Source organism: Hermetia illucens, chromosome 2 (assembly GCF_905115235.1).
Source record: "Hermetia illucens chromosome 2, iHerIll2.2.curated.20191125, whole genome shotgun sequence".
In the NCBI taxonomy this organism is placed as follows: domain Eukaryota; kingdom Metazoa; phylum Arthropoda; class Insecta; order Diptera; family Stratiomyidae; genus Hermetia; species Hermetia illucens.
This window is the reverse complement of record NC_051850.1, coordinates 16,344,173-16,362,143: the sequence shown is the minus strand read 5'-3', so window position 1 is coordinate 16,362,143 and position 17,971 is coordinate 16,344,173. Positions and strand designations below refer to the sequence as shown.

At 45.1% G+C, this 17,971-nt stretch overlaps 1 protein-coding gene across 1 annotated transcript; it reads left to right on the top strand.

The window, feature by feature from the left end:
- The first annotated feature begins 11,885 nt into the window (after positions 1-11,885).
- LOC119648939 (carboxypeptidase B-like) lies at positions 11,886-13,686 on the top strand. Its single transcript, XM_038050852.1, has 4 exons — positions 11,886-12,010; positions 12,076-12,951; positions 13,181-13,494; positions 13,572-13,686. Exons 1-4 carry the CDS (start codon positions 11,904-11,906, stop codon positions 13,676-13,678), a joined length of 1,404 nt encoding a protein of 467 aa, XP_037906780.1. The 5' UTR covers positions 11,886-11,903; the 3' UTR covers positions 13,679-13,686.
- The last annotated feature ends 4,285 nt before the right edge of the window (positions 13,687-17,971 follow it).

Genomic DNA, 17,971 nt, shown 5'->3' with positions numbered 1-17,971 from the left:
GACTATTGCAACACGCTCCCTTACATACGATGTGCGGTTTAAATTCCCATGAAGAGTAAACATAATAAAACAAAAATAAATGGACGAAATATCAAGAAAGGAGGAAGAGCTGACTGTGTTTGGGCGCAGCAAGAAAATTTATCGCTCACCGCAATAATCACTGAAAGAGGCAGCAAGGGCTGAAACACCTGATGTGACACCGGGATGTCCAAATAAAGACGAAACCTTGCAAAGTTCTTGTGCGGGGACAGCAACTCTAGTATCCTGCAGCCCAGTCAAAATCCCCAGTCTTGAGAATGTGAAATATAGAAATAGTCGCACTTCCCGCTGAGAACACCACAACCGCCAAATGATCGCAGATAGCCCACTGCAAAGTGAACTGAGGAAAAGACGGAAAGAGCCAGAAGTCCATCTGTGCAAGGATACAGGGAACGAATTCGCAAGTGCTACAGTGGTCTGGACTATGGACACACGTCAGCAAATTTCAAGGGACCTGACAGGATGACAGCATTCTTTGAAAGAATCGTAGCGGATGTAAATGTTGCACACACAGCGGGCCCGTTTCAATGTCGAATCTATAGGGCTGAACTTTAAGGGCAACCGCTCACCAGTTGCTAGAACAGCTAATCTAGCACGAATCAGCAAGCAATACGGAAATAGGGACCCGGCTTCATTGCATCTCCACTGAGTGGCATTGTCTGAATTCTCTGTTAAGGGATAACGTTTTTGGCGATTATCCAACCCCAAAAGAGACTATGTCGGACTTTCGGCTTCGGTTTGATTCTCTGGGGAATACCGTTTCGGGGATGGAGGGACAAATCCTGAAACACGGTGACTTTAATGCTTGGGCCCTTGAAAAGACATATCTCACCCAGACTCCAGAGGCAAACGGATCCCGAAAATGGTGGCGGGAATCGAGCTCGTAATTTTAAACATCGGATCCACGACAGCGATGTAACTTTTGCTTCGGAATCTCTGGCAGCGCCGGTGGACAAGTGGCGATTCCGAGAAGACTTCTCGACAAGTGATCACCAGTACATCGCGTCTGAAGTTGTTAGTGTTACTTACCCTCTCGCACCAACTCGGCGATCCCCCTGTGTGTAAAAAGTCGCGAGGGTGAACAGCGGGAAATTCTTCGAAGTTTTTGAAAAAAGCAAAGTCATGCTGGAGGTTGTTTCGAGGAGCTGACACTATCGTAATATTCAGTGATGAACTTAATAAAGACAGCATGTGAAGCTTCCATACCCCGAAGGGGCCCAGCCATAACAAGCCTTCTATATACTGGTGGGTGGCAGGAATTATTCGAAAAGCTCATCAGGAGTTGACTCGCTGCGGGGACTTACCCCCAAGGCAGTTTGGGTTCAGAACAAGGAGATCTACGGCAAATACTATCATGGAAGTCGTAAATTTCGACGGATAGTGGCTTAATGCCCAACTCGAATATGGGCTTCTGAAAGCAGCAGTGAAAGCACTTGTTCGATTGGCACCACTGCTTCACCAGATTTCAAGGTACGCGTTGACATCACAGCTGAAGAGAAGTCGTAGCACCTTCCTTTCGGGGCTTCATAAGAAAAACTATTGATTCCAGGGGGATGCGGCTGCTCTCTCCTAAGAAGTAGTCAAGTGATACGACTACCTCTCGGGTTTTCCTCTCCAACCGACTTCCTACGAAATTTGGACAGCTAGTTGATGTCCAATCAGGAACTTTGAGAAACATCTACATTTTAAATTGGATTTAAGATCCGTGTTTTCTCCAAGAATCTTGATAGGCTATCCACGCGATGTATCTTCCAAAGTATCTTTCCTCGATTTCTCCTCGTTGTGCATATGCCCAATCTATATGCTAATTGAAGCAGCATGTATGGCTTTAAATTGCATCCTGGCATCGCTTATCTGCCTTTTCGTTTTTCTAACTGCAAGATTTCGGTCCAGGTTAAGGACTTCCAATATAATGGAGGAGAATGCTTTCTTCTTCTTTTTCTTCAGCCTTTGTCCCGTTCACAAGCGGGGTCGGCTCGTCGTGATCGGTTTCGCCATTTGGCTCTATCGAATGCCTGATCTGGGTGCAATCTCGAGGAGAATGCTTTCTACGAGCAATTAAACGCAATTCAGGGGAGGCTTCCTAAAGGCGACATTGTGATAGTGATTGTTGATTTGAATGCCTAGTTGGAGTCTGGAAAAACCTTGATTGGACACGTGATGGGGAAACACAGGCTTGGAGACCGCAGCAGTAGCGGTGGGACGTTCGTGAATTTCTGAAACTTCCACCGCTCCGTAATTGGTAGCTTGTTGTTCGAAGGTTTGCCATAAAGTCAATTTGGTTTCAACTGGCCGATGCCGTACAAGCAATCAGATTGATCACTTTACGGTCAGAAGTAGACTTAGTAGATGTCTCCTAGATGTGCGTAATAAAAGAGGTACTGACATCGGCCCGGAAAGGGATCCTCATCTGATGATCGCTTACATTCGGTTCCGTGATGCGTCTGCCACTTCTCTCAGGGTTGAGGAGCTGCGACCCCCCAAGTTCAAGATGAACCACTTGTATAACCCACCTCTCGTTCGACAGTGGGAGAGCTACCTTGCTGATTGGACGGTAGATAACCTAAGTGGCTCGCGTAAAAATTCCAATAAGTATAGGACTACCATAAAAAATTATCCTTCCCGAATGCTTCATAGGTCATAAGATTTGACTGACTGCTGAATCATGAAAGCAAACTGATGAACGGAAGGAATTAAAGGCTCTACTGACCGCTGCGAGTGATGGTCAGGCGTTCGAACCCCGAATCCGAATGAAATCCCGGCAGGTTAAGCGTAGTGTGCGCCATGCCAAATGGGAATTTATTATTGCGTTGGTCAGGGAAGCGCGATGCAATGATTTGAGAAGTGTATACCGCATTACGAAAGAACGTGCATGTGGTCGCAAATCTTTCGATGGTCCCGTAAGGGATGTTAATGGTCGACTCCTCATCCACAATGGCGAGCAGCTAAGGACTTAAATCTTCGATTCACCTACTCTTCATCAATTTCTAGAAAGCTTTCGATAACGTGAACAGGGAATATCCTCCGCAGGGGGGGGCATTCCCAAGAGGCCATTAGCTTGTGCAAAATGTAATGTCCTACACCGAGGTAAGATTTCGGAAAGCTTTGAGTTCAACAGCGGAGTCCACCAGGGTTGCATCCTGTCACCGATATTATTTTTTCTTGTTATCTGTATCTTTTTTCATGCAGCGTTGTCCGGAGGACGATATGGACGATAATATCTTTCCTCGAACACCTCGAACACGCACTCTCTCACGGGTATTGGACTTTAGCTAAATATCTCTGGACTTGGAAGGAGAGGCAAGTGGAGTTAGACTGAAAACAAACACGAACAAAGCCGAGGTTTTCAAGTTAGACGGGTCTCTATCTCTATCTGCATTAATGGGTAGAGCATCAAAGGCGTGGATGAATTTATACATCTAGGAAGCTTGGTTTCTGCCTATGGTACCGAACTGGATAGAGCCCGATACGCTAGATCCGCTTTCGCTTGCCTATCTAAAATCTGGAAACGCAGTTATCTCAACACCAAGATCTGAGACTGTTCTGTGCTAGTGTTCTTTGTGCATTCATACATGGAAAATGAACCCCATTGTTACTCAAAAGTTCAAGCCTTCGTATCATTGGGGTACGCCGGCTTGACACTACTTCAAACAGGGAACTTAGTCAGCGCACTGACCTGGCACTCATACCCACTATGATCGGAATACGGAAGTGGCAGTGGATAGGTCACACATCAAAGAGGAACGAAATTACATTGTTGGCCACAACATGCAATGGAATCCACTCTCCCAAGATGGCCGACGAGTTGATTTCCGCAAGGACACTTGGCGCAGGACAGTAGAGGAGGAGTGCGGGCGTCTCGGGAATCATGGGGGGAGCTATATATCTCACATATTTGGCGAGCCCCCTTAAAGTTAATACGAAATCATGCGACTCATTGTATGTAAAAGGGTTTCCAAACCAAATGTTCTCCTTAAATATCGGACCAATAGGTACAGCCGTCTCCGAATGAATTGGGCTTGACAGACACAAAAACCTTAAGAAACACACAGCTCCAAGGAGAAGCTTACGAACAATCCCATTGCCTGGATAATATGCACTCAACTTTATTCTACTTTTCATATTAAAGGAAGCTCAGTAATATGATTAATCGTATTTTGTTTTAAGGACTCATTCATTTTGTTTTTATCACCCAAAATTGACAATTAAATTTTCATTATTCTAAAAAAGTTTTGACTAAGAAATTCTAAAGTTCGTCAAGGTGGTATTTCGATTTAAAAAATATGGTCAGCATTGATGACGTTCCCTTTGATGCACCAGACCTAAGTTTTGTGCTGAGGAAAGAAGATGGATGCCTCACGGAAAACATCTATCCAATACCACCTCACCCTTCTATGCCAAACACCATCCCCCTCGAAATGATCAACGCAGGAGATGATGACACTGGTAATAGGCGTGATAGTGCATCCAAAGAAGAAGATACAGGTGGAAAGGAACAGGACGAGAGTGAGAAAGAAGATAGTAGACCAAATCGAGGCGTAGAAGGTCGAAAAGGTTATAACCGAGATACTGGCCAAGATAAAGAGCACAAATTGAACGAAATTGATGAAGAAGAGCAATATGAAGATAGCGAAATAGTTGAAATGGAAGAAGAATATGAGGGGGTAGGTGGTGACGCAGAATCTACCGTACCAACCAAGGATTCGTCGCAATTCCGAACATATGAATATATTATCAATGCTGTCCGTGATGTTTTGTATTGCATTTTCGGCCCTTAAAAATGTTTTCGATAAATTTCTGATTTTATTATAAAGACAACTACGTAAATTGAACCAATATTTTATTGAATGTTTATGACAACATCATCTATTCTGACTTACCACATTCTAGAACCATGACTTCTTGTTCAGCAAACATCTTGTATGTAAAAGGCGTTAAATCGTAGATAGGATCCGTGCGTTACCAAAAACTTCTGATTGTCTCCTATTACCCCATCAAACCTGAGTCCATTTCGTCGGCTTAAACACCAAGCCTTGTCTTCTGCTGACTGAATCCTTGTTGCTTCGATAATGTAGCTTAAATACTCGACTGTCCTCAGGATTCACTTCTTCTTTTTTAATCTAAATAAGCCAGGTATATGTGGACCCTCCAACAACAACTGGTTATCTTCACTCCATCTGGTCCCTAAGCCTAATGACGATAAACCCTGTGGAATTCAAACGATTCTGAACCGATAGGTACTCCATTCTACTCATCCAAAGCTTCGCGCAAACTGTCATGTTTTTCGACCTAGGATCTCGACAGGGCTCACCACCGAATCAATGTAACTTCCGACGATATTCTAAAGATAGCAGTTTGCACACCTTTCAGACTCTTGGGGTTCACATGGCTGGCCTATGCAATGCAGCACAAACCTACCAGAATACCATCCACTCTGTACCACGAAACTTGGACTTCTATTTCCTCTTCTTGAATGATGTTCTGATCGCCTCTTTCACCAAATTAGAGCATTTGGCACACCTCGAGTGTATTTTTCAACATCTCCTTCACAATCGCCTAGTTGTTAACCTTGAAAAATGCAAATTTTTTCAGCAGCTGGTGAAATTTCTAGGTCATTCCAACTACTACTACCGTTGTTTCCACCCAAACTCGCTCACCACCAGGCCCTCATACTTAACGCCTTCTTGCTTGATCCTTGTGCCAAAGAATTGCGAAGGTTTTGTGGTCTCCAGAAGCAGTCCATGCGTCTGAAAACACCGAACAACAGCTGGCAAACGCTACACTTTTGGCATTCCGTCAACAAGATGCACCCCCAATAAGTTCTGCTCTTCACCAGAGAGTAAACCAAAGCTGGCAACCATTGGGTTTCTTCTCAAAACAGTTTGATCCTACTCAACGGCATTACAATGCCTACGATCATGAATTAGTAGCCGCGCATCCAAGCATCAGGTACTTCCGTTCACGGCTCCAAGTATTCCCTCACGATCATTGACCAGTTCAAGCAGTGGCCTAAGGCAATAACTCTGAAGGGCATCACATCGGCGTCATGTGCTGAGACCCACTGCTGTGAGGGATTTCCGCCCTTTAGTATTCCTGCCGTAATCAGAAGCAGAGGATGCAATTCGAATCTAGGATTCAAATGCCAGTTCGCAGTTCAATGGTAAGTCAATGCTGAGATGTTGGCATCGCTTGGTGAAAGCAGCCATTATGACTCACATAGCCCCGTCCTGGCCTAAAGTCATGCAGTTCATTCTGTTTTTCTCCATACAGCTATCCCCGAAATTTTTTGACAGCCCTTCTGATCTGGTGTACGGGAAGAACCTATGACTGCCCGGCGACCTCGTCCTCGACAAGAGATACAGGCTCGTCACGTGCTGCCAGCGTCCACATCCATAGGCAGTTGAGAACCTGCACCCAAGTTCTGGAAAAGACTGACGCTATCCAAAAGCCGCTAAAGCCACAATAGGAAGACCCTGTAATGTCCTGGATGCCAGTAGTAAGCCCAAAACGGTCTACTCCCCGAAGCAAGTCGTGACTCAGATACTGGCCTAGAAGGATACCGATGCCAAACGAGTGCATGAGCACGTCAATTACCATTTCAGCGATAAATCTCCCTTAAGTTCAGCTTTTGGGCTATACAACTCCTTTGTATAGCAGCGGTACTTTCATCCGTGCGTAAAAACTTTCTCTGACCCAGTTTACTAAACCCAACCAATGGAGTTCTTAGGTTATCTCCTAGTGCCTTGACTGTTTTGTATTTCACTACCTGGGCTGAATGAGACCATAGTGCGTCTATCCTCACCGTTCGTGTGTGGCTCCGTAGCTAGAGACTTCGTCTACTTTCTTCGCACTGCATCGCACTCAATCTTTTTTCATATGCGGCGCAGTTCCTTTGTCGATTCTGCTGCTATCTCTATCAGTCGATGTCAACAAGATGGGCCTGGTTGCTAGTTCTGCTATCTTTGTCGTTACTATTCGTAGCCGCTGCAGAATTAACTTAGTTCCGTTGATAAAGTATCTTACCCGACGGTGACTTTTATGGTAATTGCAAGGGGGCAGTGTTCAGTTGGCTCCAATCTTCCGGCCCGTAGCAATCACGAAAAACAGCAGCTCTTCCAGCCTGCACCTTGATACTTGACCTTGACATCGTCAAAGAATGGTTTACCTAGTCCCTTAGCTTGGCTCTAGCTAGACCTGAGGAGTAGTAAAGGAAATGTTCATTTAACCGCGAGAGGTTACCCTTGTCTTGGCGGTGAATAACATCCCTTCCATTTTGATTGGATTTCTATAGAATCCGCATATTACAGTCCACAGGCACACCTTTCCCAACGTTCCTTACCTGGTCTTACTCATAACCGAGGGAAACTTCCATGACACCAATATCACCAAATCGTCGACATACGCTACCACCTGCCCTCCTTCAAGCAAGCGTTGTATATATCAAGCAGCCGTTGGGGGAACACCGGTTTGTAAACTTCCGCCGGGATGCCATCAGCGCCTGGCGCCTTCTTTTTTCTTTGAGCTCTCTCATTGTGAAAAGGGGGCAATCCTCCACGCTTTTCGTGATCTTTACATCAACCCGTACAGGGTGTCTGGGGAACAATGCGCGCGCCATGCGGCCCATCTGGTCGGTACTAAGTATGCAGGGCTTCCGCGGAGCCCTGATTTTCCGGGTGACAAGCTTGTAGCCAAGTCCCCACGGGTCCTCATTCACCTTGCTAACAAGGTTCTGCTTGCCGCGAGCTTTGCTTTTATTTATAGCGCCATGGAATCTCCTTTTTGCCGATCTATAATGTGCCTTTATGGCACATACCTCCTACGACAATTTCTGCCGTCCACCAGTAGAGAGAAGGCTTGTCACAGCTGGGGCCCCTCCGGGGCATGAAAGCTTCACATGCTGTCGCTATGAGGCTTATCAATAAATTTACGACGATGTCACCTGCGACACTACCACCCCCCAGAGCGCCCTCCAGCGCGGCCCTGCGCGCTCTAAAGGCTTCGATGAACTTCGCTATGTTCACTCTCGCGACATTCCACAGGTACGGGGAGCGTCACGTTAGTGGCTGCCGGCAAGTAGCGTCAACCACTTCGAATGTGATGTACTGGGGGTCACTTGCCGAGAAGTCTTCTAGGACTCGTCACCCGTCCACAGATGATGCAGAGTTTCCGACGCAAAAGTGATGTCAGGAATGCTTCCTTCACAGTCTGGGCGCTGAAATGTTGGCGTGGATCCTGTGTTTAAAACTACGAACTCGGTTATCGCCGCCTTTTCCAGAAACCGTTTCCCTCTGGAGTCTGGCCGAGGCATGCTCCATTCAAGGGCCCTGGCATTAAAACATCGCCTACCAGAAATCGTCCCTCCGTACTCAAAACTGCGTACTCCAGAGCATCCGGGGATTGCTTGGGCATTCACGCTTCATCGCCTCCTCCACTTCGATCTTTTCTGTGAGGCAGTCAAGATCCCGGATTTCTTGAGAGCACGTGGGTTCTAGGCTGAAAACTAGGCTGCCTTCTCTCCCAATAATCCCTTGACCGCTTCGCAGAACGTACTTTTGGTAGTCGTCTTCGGGCCCAGTTCGACAAGGACTCCGTCACTCCTAGTTTTCTGTATGGAAGACACCTCTGCTCCGTTGTCTTCAGATTTCACCCTGTAACGGATTTCACTAAGGACTTCCGCAAATGCCTTGCCTTCCGTCGACTGTCTAGTCCTTCATCGTTTCTTCGTCTTATCTGCTATTGGCTTTTGGTTTGCGGCCTCCTTTTCTTTGGACAGACGTGTCTCTGGCGGAGTAGTCATTTATTTCTTTTTTTCGTTCTTCGCCTTCTTTTTTTGGGCCCTAGAAACTACTTGGATAAAGTCTCCTTCAGGCACCGCGTTCTCTTTCCTTAGTTCGGTTTGCAGTGGGCTATCTGCAGTCCGTTTGACGCAAGCAGCGTTCTCAGGAGTACTCCAGAGCATCCGGGGATTGCTTGGGCATTCACGCTTTATCGCCTCCTCCACTTCGATCTTTTCTGTGAGGCAGTCAAGATCCCGGATTCCTAAAGAGCACATGGGCTCTAGGCTGAAAACTAGGCTGCCTTCTTCCCCAATAATCCCTTGACCGCTTCGCAGAACGTACTTTTGGTAGTCGTCTTCGGGCCCAGTTCGACAAGGACTCCGTCACTCCTAGTTTTCTGTATGGAAGACACCTCTGCTCCGTTGTCTTCAGATTTCACCCTGTACCGGATTTCACTAAGGACTTTCGCAAATGCCTTGCTTTCCGTCGGCTTAATGAGCAGAGTCCACGGTCTAATCCTTCATCGTTTCCTCGTCGTATCTGCTCCTGGCTTTTGGTTTGCGGCGTCCTTTTCTTTGGGCAGACGTGTCTCTGGCGGCGTAGTCTTTTGTTTCCTTTTTTCCTTCTTCGCCTTCTTTTTTTGGGCCCTAGAAACTACTTCGATAAATTCTCTTTCAAGCACGTCGTTCTCTTTCCGGTGCTTTCCTTAGTTCGGTTTGCAGTGGGCTATCTGCAGTCCGTTTGACGCAAGCAGCGTTCTCAGCGGGGAGTTCAACTGCTTCTACTCTCCAACCGTCTTCAGCTGTTCCCCACGTTCGCCTATAGAAGGAGATGCCGTCCAATAGTTCCTTCAGTTCCATTAGCCTGTTCTTGACGCCTTTGCTACTCTGGAGGAACGTTGCGACAGCATACACTTCCCACCGCTGCGCATTTAGGTGATGAGAGTAATGAAACCTCCACACATGTTCCGGGAGAATCACCAGGACTTGTACCAGCTGCACAATTGAAAGGTTTTGAACTAGTAAATATAATAAAATTCATCATCATAAACGGCGCAAAAACCGGTATCCGGTCTAGGCCTGCCTTAACAAGGAACTCCAGACATCCCGGTTTCGCGCCGAGGTCCATCAATTCGATATCCCTAAAAGCTGTCTGGCGTCCTGACCTACGCCATCGCTCCATCTTAGGCAGGGTCTGGGCTCGTCTTCTTTTTCTATCACAGACATTGCCCTTAGAGACTTTCCGGGGTAGATCATCCTCATCCACATTAAGCGACCCGCTTTGACCCTATTGTGAGACGTTTCGAGCGGAACAGTTTTTGTAAGCTGAAATAGGCTCTGTTGGCTGACAACAACCGTGCGCGGATTTCCTCATCGTAACTGTTATCGGTTGTGATTTTCGACCCTAGATAGGAGAAATTATCAATGGTCTCGAAGTTGTAGTCTCCTATCCTTATTCTTACCGTTTGACCAGTGCGGTTTGATGTTGTTGGTTGATTGGTCTCCGGTGCTGACGTTGCCACCATATACTTTGTCTTGCCTTCATTGATGTGCAGTCCAGTCATCCAGTCGCGCCGCCTGCTGAAGGCAGTTTGTGGGTCTCGGGGCGTTCTTCCCATGACGTCGATATAGTCAGCATAGGCCAGTAGTTGGGTGGACTTAAAGAGGATCGTGCTTCTTGCATTTGCCTCAGCATCACGGATCACTTTCTCCAGGGCCAGGTTAAAGATAGCGCATGATAGGGCATCCACTTGTCGTCGACCGGTGTTGATGTCGAATGGTCTTGAGAGTGATCCTTCTGCTTTTATCTGGGCTTGCACATTGGTCAGGGTCAGCCTAGTCAGTCTTATCAACTTCGTCGGGATACCGAATTCTCTCATGGCCGTGTACAGTTTTACCCTGGCTATGCTATAGGCTGGCTTTAAAGTCGATCAATAGATAGTGCAACTGGTGTCCATATTCCAACAGTGTTTCCATCGCTTTCCGCAGAGAGAAAATCTGATCTGTTGCTGATTTGCCTGGAGTGAAGCCTCTTTGGTATGGGCCAATGGTATTCTGGGTGTATGGGGCTATCCGGTCTAGCAATATAGCGGAGAATATCTTATAGATGATACTCAGCAATGGGATATCTCCCTTTTTATGTATGAGACCTGCCAATCGTCAGGCATTGATTCGCTGTCCCATACCTTGAGCACAAGTTGATGAATCACTTGGTGTAACTGGTCGCCTCCATATTTAACCAATTCGGCTGTAATTCTTTGAGGGCTTCGAGGGTTCGTTCTACTGCCTCGTAGAAGGTATCCTTCTCCGACTCTGCAGTCTCCTCTGTAGGGCCGTGAAAGTTAATGAGTCTTATATTTCTAAACTTTTCTAATATATGGCGTAGCGGCTTCACGAAACCGGTCCCTGTCCTACGTCGTTACATCAACTCTATATTGGGACAGGGTATCGGCTAGCTGCTCATCAGCTTTATCTCTGTACAGAGAGCGCACGTTCCATGAGAAAATGCGCAAATCGTTATTCCTATATCGTTGCCGGGTTCGTCGTTGTGTAATCCGTCCAGTCCGAGGCTCCTTCCCTGGCTTCGTAACACGTTGTTTTCCATGTAGGGTTGTCAGTCTACCCAACCCCCAACCTGGAAAACCAGTTGGTACATTTTGTCCCCTTTTTAGGTGCGGGGGACTCGCCTTCATCCTCCGGCTTCAGTTTTTTTATAAAGAAGGAACGCCCAGCGATCACCACGTGGAGGTGAAGATAGGGTTTGGTAGTAAAGCTGTTGGTGTTGGTTCAGCCGGCGTTTTCCAGGTTTTATGCTCCATCGTGTGTACCAAGCCACGTTTCGCCCTGGGACCTATACTACCCTTTGACCACCACCTAAGGGTTATAGGCTTCCTCGACATAAAAGGGCACTTAAGGTACTTTTCCATTACAGGTTGGCAACCTTTTCAATCGAAAGAATAGTGTCAACCACGTTAGCCACCATCTTACAAACACTTTGATGAGAGAATTCTGCCACAGTAGTAGGCACTTCCCTTCAAAATAGACATTTTCGTGCAAACTTTATCATTTTCCAACTCAGCTCGGACTTATGAAGATGTCAAAACATTTAAAAATTTCGCAAATTTACTTAGTGTATTGTTTAGTCCTATTTCAAATCCTTTGTGATGAAGCGTTTGCACGTGACCCATACAAAGGGTAATTAATATTCATTATCTTGCATGAATTATATTCTCATTAAAAATATATAAAACCCACTTTAGGCAAACAATTTTTAAGCTCTTGCCTAAAACTGCTGCTGACAGGAAGTTGATTCGAGACCTGACTCTAAAACCAGGATACACTGGCCTACACGTAAATGCCGTACATGGGAGGTTGTTGTGCGTCATGGTTGCTTATGAATGTATTAAGGAATTTCTGCACATAATAGCCAAAATCGGAGCCCTTATTATATGTAAAGTTGGGAACGTTGAAAAAATGCTAGCAGAAGCTAGAGTTTTGAAACAATCATCTAGACGAACCCGAAGCTTGCAATTAAGTTGGTACAAGTACTATCGAGGTAAAGACATTAACAATTACCTCGATCAGTTAGCAGCGAAATACCACAAAACCGTTACCGTGGTTAACAAATGTAAATCCTTTGAAAAACGAACAATGAAGACCATTAAAATTACAAAGGGCGATGGTATTAAAAAAAGACTCATTGTCATAGATGCAGGGATCCATGCCCGCGAATGGATTGCTCCAGCAACTGCACTCTACATTATACACCAACTTGTCCAGAAAGCAAATGAAAATGAAGACTTACTGAGATCATTCGATTTCTTGATCCTCCCCCTGGTCAACCCAGATGGCTATGAGTATTCACATAAGTCAGAGCGATTTTGGAGGAAGACTCGCTCTAATCCAAAAAGCAAGTGTCCTGGTGTTGATGCCAATAGAAACTATGACTACAAATGGGGTGTATGTGGAACTTCTAAAGATCCTTGTGATGAGATCTACTTAGGTAAGGAACCATTTTCTGAACCTGAAAGTCGCTGCGTCAGAGATTTATTGTTGTCGGCAAAAGGAGTCGGAATATTTTATCTGTCATTGCATTCTTATGGGCCATACATTCTGTATCCATGGGGATGGAAATCGTAAGGAGTAACCAATGTTTTTATTTGGGAGCGTGAAATTTCCGTGACTCCCGTGAACTTCCAAGGCGTCAAACTATATATGTCAAATTTAACTTATACCCTTTGAGTTCAGGATTTTTTAGGGTCCTGGAGTAGAGAAACTTTCATAGCTAAGTCCACGGAAATAGCACTACCTCCCCTCAAGAATTTAGGGGCATTACATCTACTGCCAACTTTTTCTTTTACATAGAGGATCTCCAGACTCCAGATCTCATAAAACATTTGAAAAAATTGCAATGGCTGGAGTTGACGCAGTAAAAAAATTAAGCGGAAGAGAATATCTGCACGGAAGTTCCGGGGAATTACTCTACACTGCCAGTGGAGCAAGTGATGATTATGCTTATGCTATTGCAAAATTTCCAATTTCAATGACCTTCGAATTAGAAGGTAATGACAGGGGATTTGACCCTCCACCGGACCAAATCCCGAACATTACCAAAGAATCGTGGACATGTATTCGTGCGATGTTTCTTGAAACCGGAAAAATTTTTAAGTTGCGTTCAGGTATATCAAATGGAAAATTCATCTAGTTTTTTGCATATAAATTCCATGAAATTCTGTTTTAAATCGTAATCCCCTAGATCGAAAACTACGAAATTCTGCGACATCTGAGTTTTATGCCGTCCGTTGGAAATTTTTAACAGGACTCTCTACAGTGTATGTGGGAATGGTATCAACAAATCTGTAGGAACGTGGGTATGTCCTCTTGAAAAAAAATAAGTATTAGAAAGAGGCGATCAACTTCATCACTTTTCAGAAAAAAGGAAGCAGAATCAAAGGACCCAAGTACCTATAAAACCGAATCATAAGATAGCCAAATCATATCCTGTCACTGTCAAATTTTGGGGAAAACCTTAAGACAATGTTTGACAAATTCTGCATCCAATCCAGCAATCACATACAGAATCTATTATTTGAACGTTTGTATAAGATATCTATTTTTTAATTTAATTTTTGAGCTACTGAAAGATTTATTCTAACTTAAATGCTTAGCTGAAGACTATATTTTGAATGTGCCTTGTAACAGAAAGGATTCAAACTGATTTCAGTAGTTTAGAATGGAATATTTTAAATTTTTACCAACAATAAATTTATTTGTTAAAAATAATTTCGATTGAATTTGAATTCACACATGTTAACCTGGGGATGGTTCGAAATACCCCATCCAAACGAGTCTATGAGTTCCTTGAAGGCGCCGACCGTGTGAAGTTTACCATTATTGTGCAGCAAGCAGACTACCTTTGTCCAGTGAAAAGATGGCACGAGTTTTTTTTCAAGAAAACCTTGTTAAAATCAATTTGATATCGTTGTCTGACTTCTTTTCTAAGGAGGTGGGAGTCTTCGAAAGATCCTGACCTGGACACGCCAGATGTGGGTGCTCACCACCCTGGCTATGAGCTGCCTGTTTTGTGACCACTACCAGTGCCATGTTGTCGGGGTAACCCATCACCGTCACCTCCTCCGGAACCGTTAAGTACCTCATTCTACGTGATGTTCGACACTAATGGGCCCAGTACGTTATTTTGTGAGACACTCGCGTTGAAAACATGTTCCTTGGACCATCATCGGTGTCATCCCAAAGCGTCCGTTCTCGCAATCGCATCGCCATAGATGGGAACACCAATCGTCGCTAGCGGCTTTCGTATACCGTTGCAATTGGATGCATTCCTCATGTCCAAGGTCAATACACCTGGTTCTAGGTGGTTCAACCCTTTCCGTCGGTTGTGTTTTCATGAATCAATGGTCGATTTGGCCTTACGGAACCCATCCTACCGATCTGAAACCTCTGGTCGGCCATCGACTACAAAGAGTAATCTCTTGTAAATGACCGACGCCAACATTTTCCCCATAGTGTCTAAAAGGCATATAGGTCTATCGTAGTATGGTTCACCTGACACCTTCCAGCGACGGCCTTAGGAAGCAGTACTAGCTTCTACCACTTCCATGATGCAAGAAATATCCTCCTGGGCAAACACGCTTTGAACAACTCCGCGAACATATGTTAGTACCCCCTCTGACTGGGTAAATAATCCACGGATGGTTATTAACAAAGGGGTAGGGTACATGTTCTGCGGAGATGAACGGCATCTGATTCGTCCGGTGACGATTTTATAGGCGTTACTCCGTGGATTTATGTTCACCTCCGAGCAAAGCTCGTTAAAACCCCTCTTGCTCCGCTGGACAGCTATCTGGAGGTTCTCGCAGGCTTCCTTATACGCAAACTCCTTTTGGCCTAATGGGTCTTACCAACCACTCTCTATACCATTCGTCTAGCCCGGTCTCAAGTCGATCGAACGCTGGACAGATTTCATTATTCCTCCAGTAACTTAGTCTTCTAGTGTGGAATGATGATCTCCTACTCATCGATGTGTCGATTCTTCGACGATGCGTTATGTGGCATGGCAGGCTCTATCCGCGGAGCTCTAGTCACACTTCTATGAATGTTTTCTCATCCATTGCATCCATTTGCAGACCACCCTGACGTTCTTTTTGGTTTTGGCTTTGGCATGCGAATCTCCGACCCGGTGGCTCAATCCATAGTTCGCTAACTTCCACGGTAGATTACGTGCCGGTGCAGGACTGACAAAAGTCGGATCTACAACTAAAGCAAATCTCCCCCTCCCCTGATAACTAGGCAACCCCTTAACCCTACGTGAAATACTAGCATAGAATATGCCCCATTTTGTTGTGTTGATGGTTTCATTTTCCTCTAATTTTTTTTTTCGGCATCAGCTTGCTCCTTTCTTAACTTAACTAGAGTCCAATGGATTCCTTTGGCTGTTGGCTCGTTTTACCCCAAAGTTGTTCAGTACTTCTTTACTTGTTAGTGTAAGGCTAGATCATCAAAGGATTTTCTATCTACTTGTTTTCTCCAGGGGACGTAATTTTGCAAAGACCCTGATGAACATGTTACAGCGTGTGGGGTTTTTACCCACTGAAGGTACCCCCTAAATCCTCCTTCTTCCCTGGAGAACTACCGCAAAGCATTACGTCCCGCGGTGGATATGGATCTTCTTTCTCTCAACACACTTCGATTGCATACGCAAATGTGCCTTCCTCGCTTCCCCTGCCTTTCTTAATCTTGCACTGAGTTCGGCCGAAGATGTAGTTAACTATATTCCAGTTCTCCTGGCATGCAAGTATGTTTCCAATTAGAGTTCCCGGTGTTGCTGTTGTTCCCAACGTCTTCTATAGACACCTCCTTCCCTCTACGAATCTAGGACAATCGTGAAGGACATGAACCGATTCCCCCAGAATTTGCAACAAGGACAGTGAGGTGAGCTGTTTAATTTAAACCTATACAGTTTCTTACGGTATTCGTCATATCCCGCGAGGAAATGCTTAGTTCTCACCACGCATTCTGTGCGTCCACACCTAGATACTCTAATCACTCTGTGGACTCAGTGACCCTTATCCTCCCGTCTCCCCCCATAATTGTTAGTACCTGTTTAACAAATCCTGCCTTTTGTGACGAACAGCGGAAGAACTGGGTCTATCATAGATGCGCGTCATCTGGTCGGCCAAAATGCCGATCGGCATTATTCCGGCTACCACGTCAGTCCTTTCAATTGAGATAGTTCTGGAACCACAGCACATTCTTAACGCGGCTCCGACTAGAGCAGTATAAAGCTGACCAATTTAGTTATAAGCAGCCTATGGTTGCATCGAGGTTCCCCGACATTTGGCATTATCATTGCAAGGGCCATGTCAACTGTCAACGCCTTAAGGCAAACATATACATGCTGCTTGAAATTCAACATCGTATCTATCATCATTCTGATGCGAGCAGCGGTTTACTTTACACTTATCCTACGAGGAGTATTACACATCTAAAAGTCTCTGGATGTTCGGGTCGAAAACGATTACTTAGTGATCTGTGTAAATGTAGTGTTCACTAAGGTTCCAAGGCGTAAAGGACTAACAGGGTTCAAATCCACGACCGAACCGAACCCCGCTTTCCAGTAAGTATTAACCTAACCATCGTTAACCAATATTATGCCATTTTTGCCCATAAGAATCCACTGCCTCATTTGTGTGGCTTGGTATCCGCATGCCCACAAAGTAGCAACACATGCAAGATCGGCTACCGATAAATTATTATTAGGGTTCCTACCGGGTTTGCTTATTATAGCCATTTGCACTGCAACCTCATCAACCTCATTTCCATTAGTACCTTTTGGAACTCAGGATACTTGCCACTTCTGTAATACGCCCGTTGTCCATTTAGGACTCTTATTGCATTCCCGTAACCCGTCCCACCACAACATCTGCATCCGTCAGACTGATCAACCGCGTTTTAGCATGCTCCAGATGTCCAGTCAAGGGGCAGAAGAAGCATCTCTTCAAGAAAATTTGCTCTCTTAAATAACAGATCTCCCATCCAATATGAACCTTCCTCTAAACTCCTCCATTCGCCTTCATACGACTTTCTGAAGTTTACAATTAATAGCTCCTGTAAGTCGTGCAGTTTGAACTGCACTGCTAAGGCAGTGCAAATTTCAGCCTCAGAAATAATTTCGTCTAAATCCTTGCACTGTATCGAGATTTCATGCTTTTAAGTATGAATCGTAACACTTTCCCCAAGTAAATTTTTAACTTGGTTCCTTTTTAGTTCCAGCATGAGATCCCCCTTTTGGTTTCTCGCGGTCCCGTTTACATTTCCCTGAAGTCTTTGAGATCTTAGTATCTCCGTATATGACAAAAGGATAGATAGGGATAGATCCTCATTCCTTCATTCTTCTTCTTGGTTAATTTAGCTCAACCTTAGTCCAACAATTACAAACGTTTTGATTAGACATCGGGTCCTTTGGCGGGAATCTTAGGCATTGTTTTCCAGCCTACCGATGTTTTAGGCCCCTTCCTCAAGGTGGGCAACACGCTTCTTTATTTTTCAAGAAGTTGCTAATTTCCTGGAAGCTCGCTATCACGCCCAAAATCGAACAAATCTTTTCACAACTAAGCCAGCCGAGAGCAGTTTCCA

Coding starts and splice junctions, on each gene's coding strand:
- LOC119648939 (XM_038050852.1), top strand. CDS start 11,904: ATGAAGATGTCAAAACATTTAAAAATTTCGCAAATTTACTTAGTGTAT. Junction 12,952..13,180: donor TATCCATGGGGATGGAAATC/GTAAGGAGTAAC, acceptor TCTTTTACATAG/AGGATCTCCAGACTCCAGAT. Junction 13,495..13,571: donor AATTTTTAAGTTGCGTTCAG/GTATATCAAATG, acceptor GTAATCCCCTAG/ATCGAAAACTACGAAATTCT.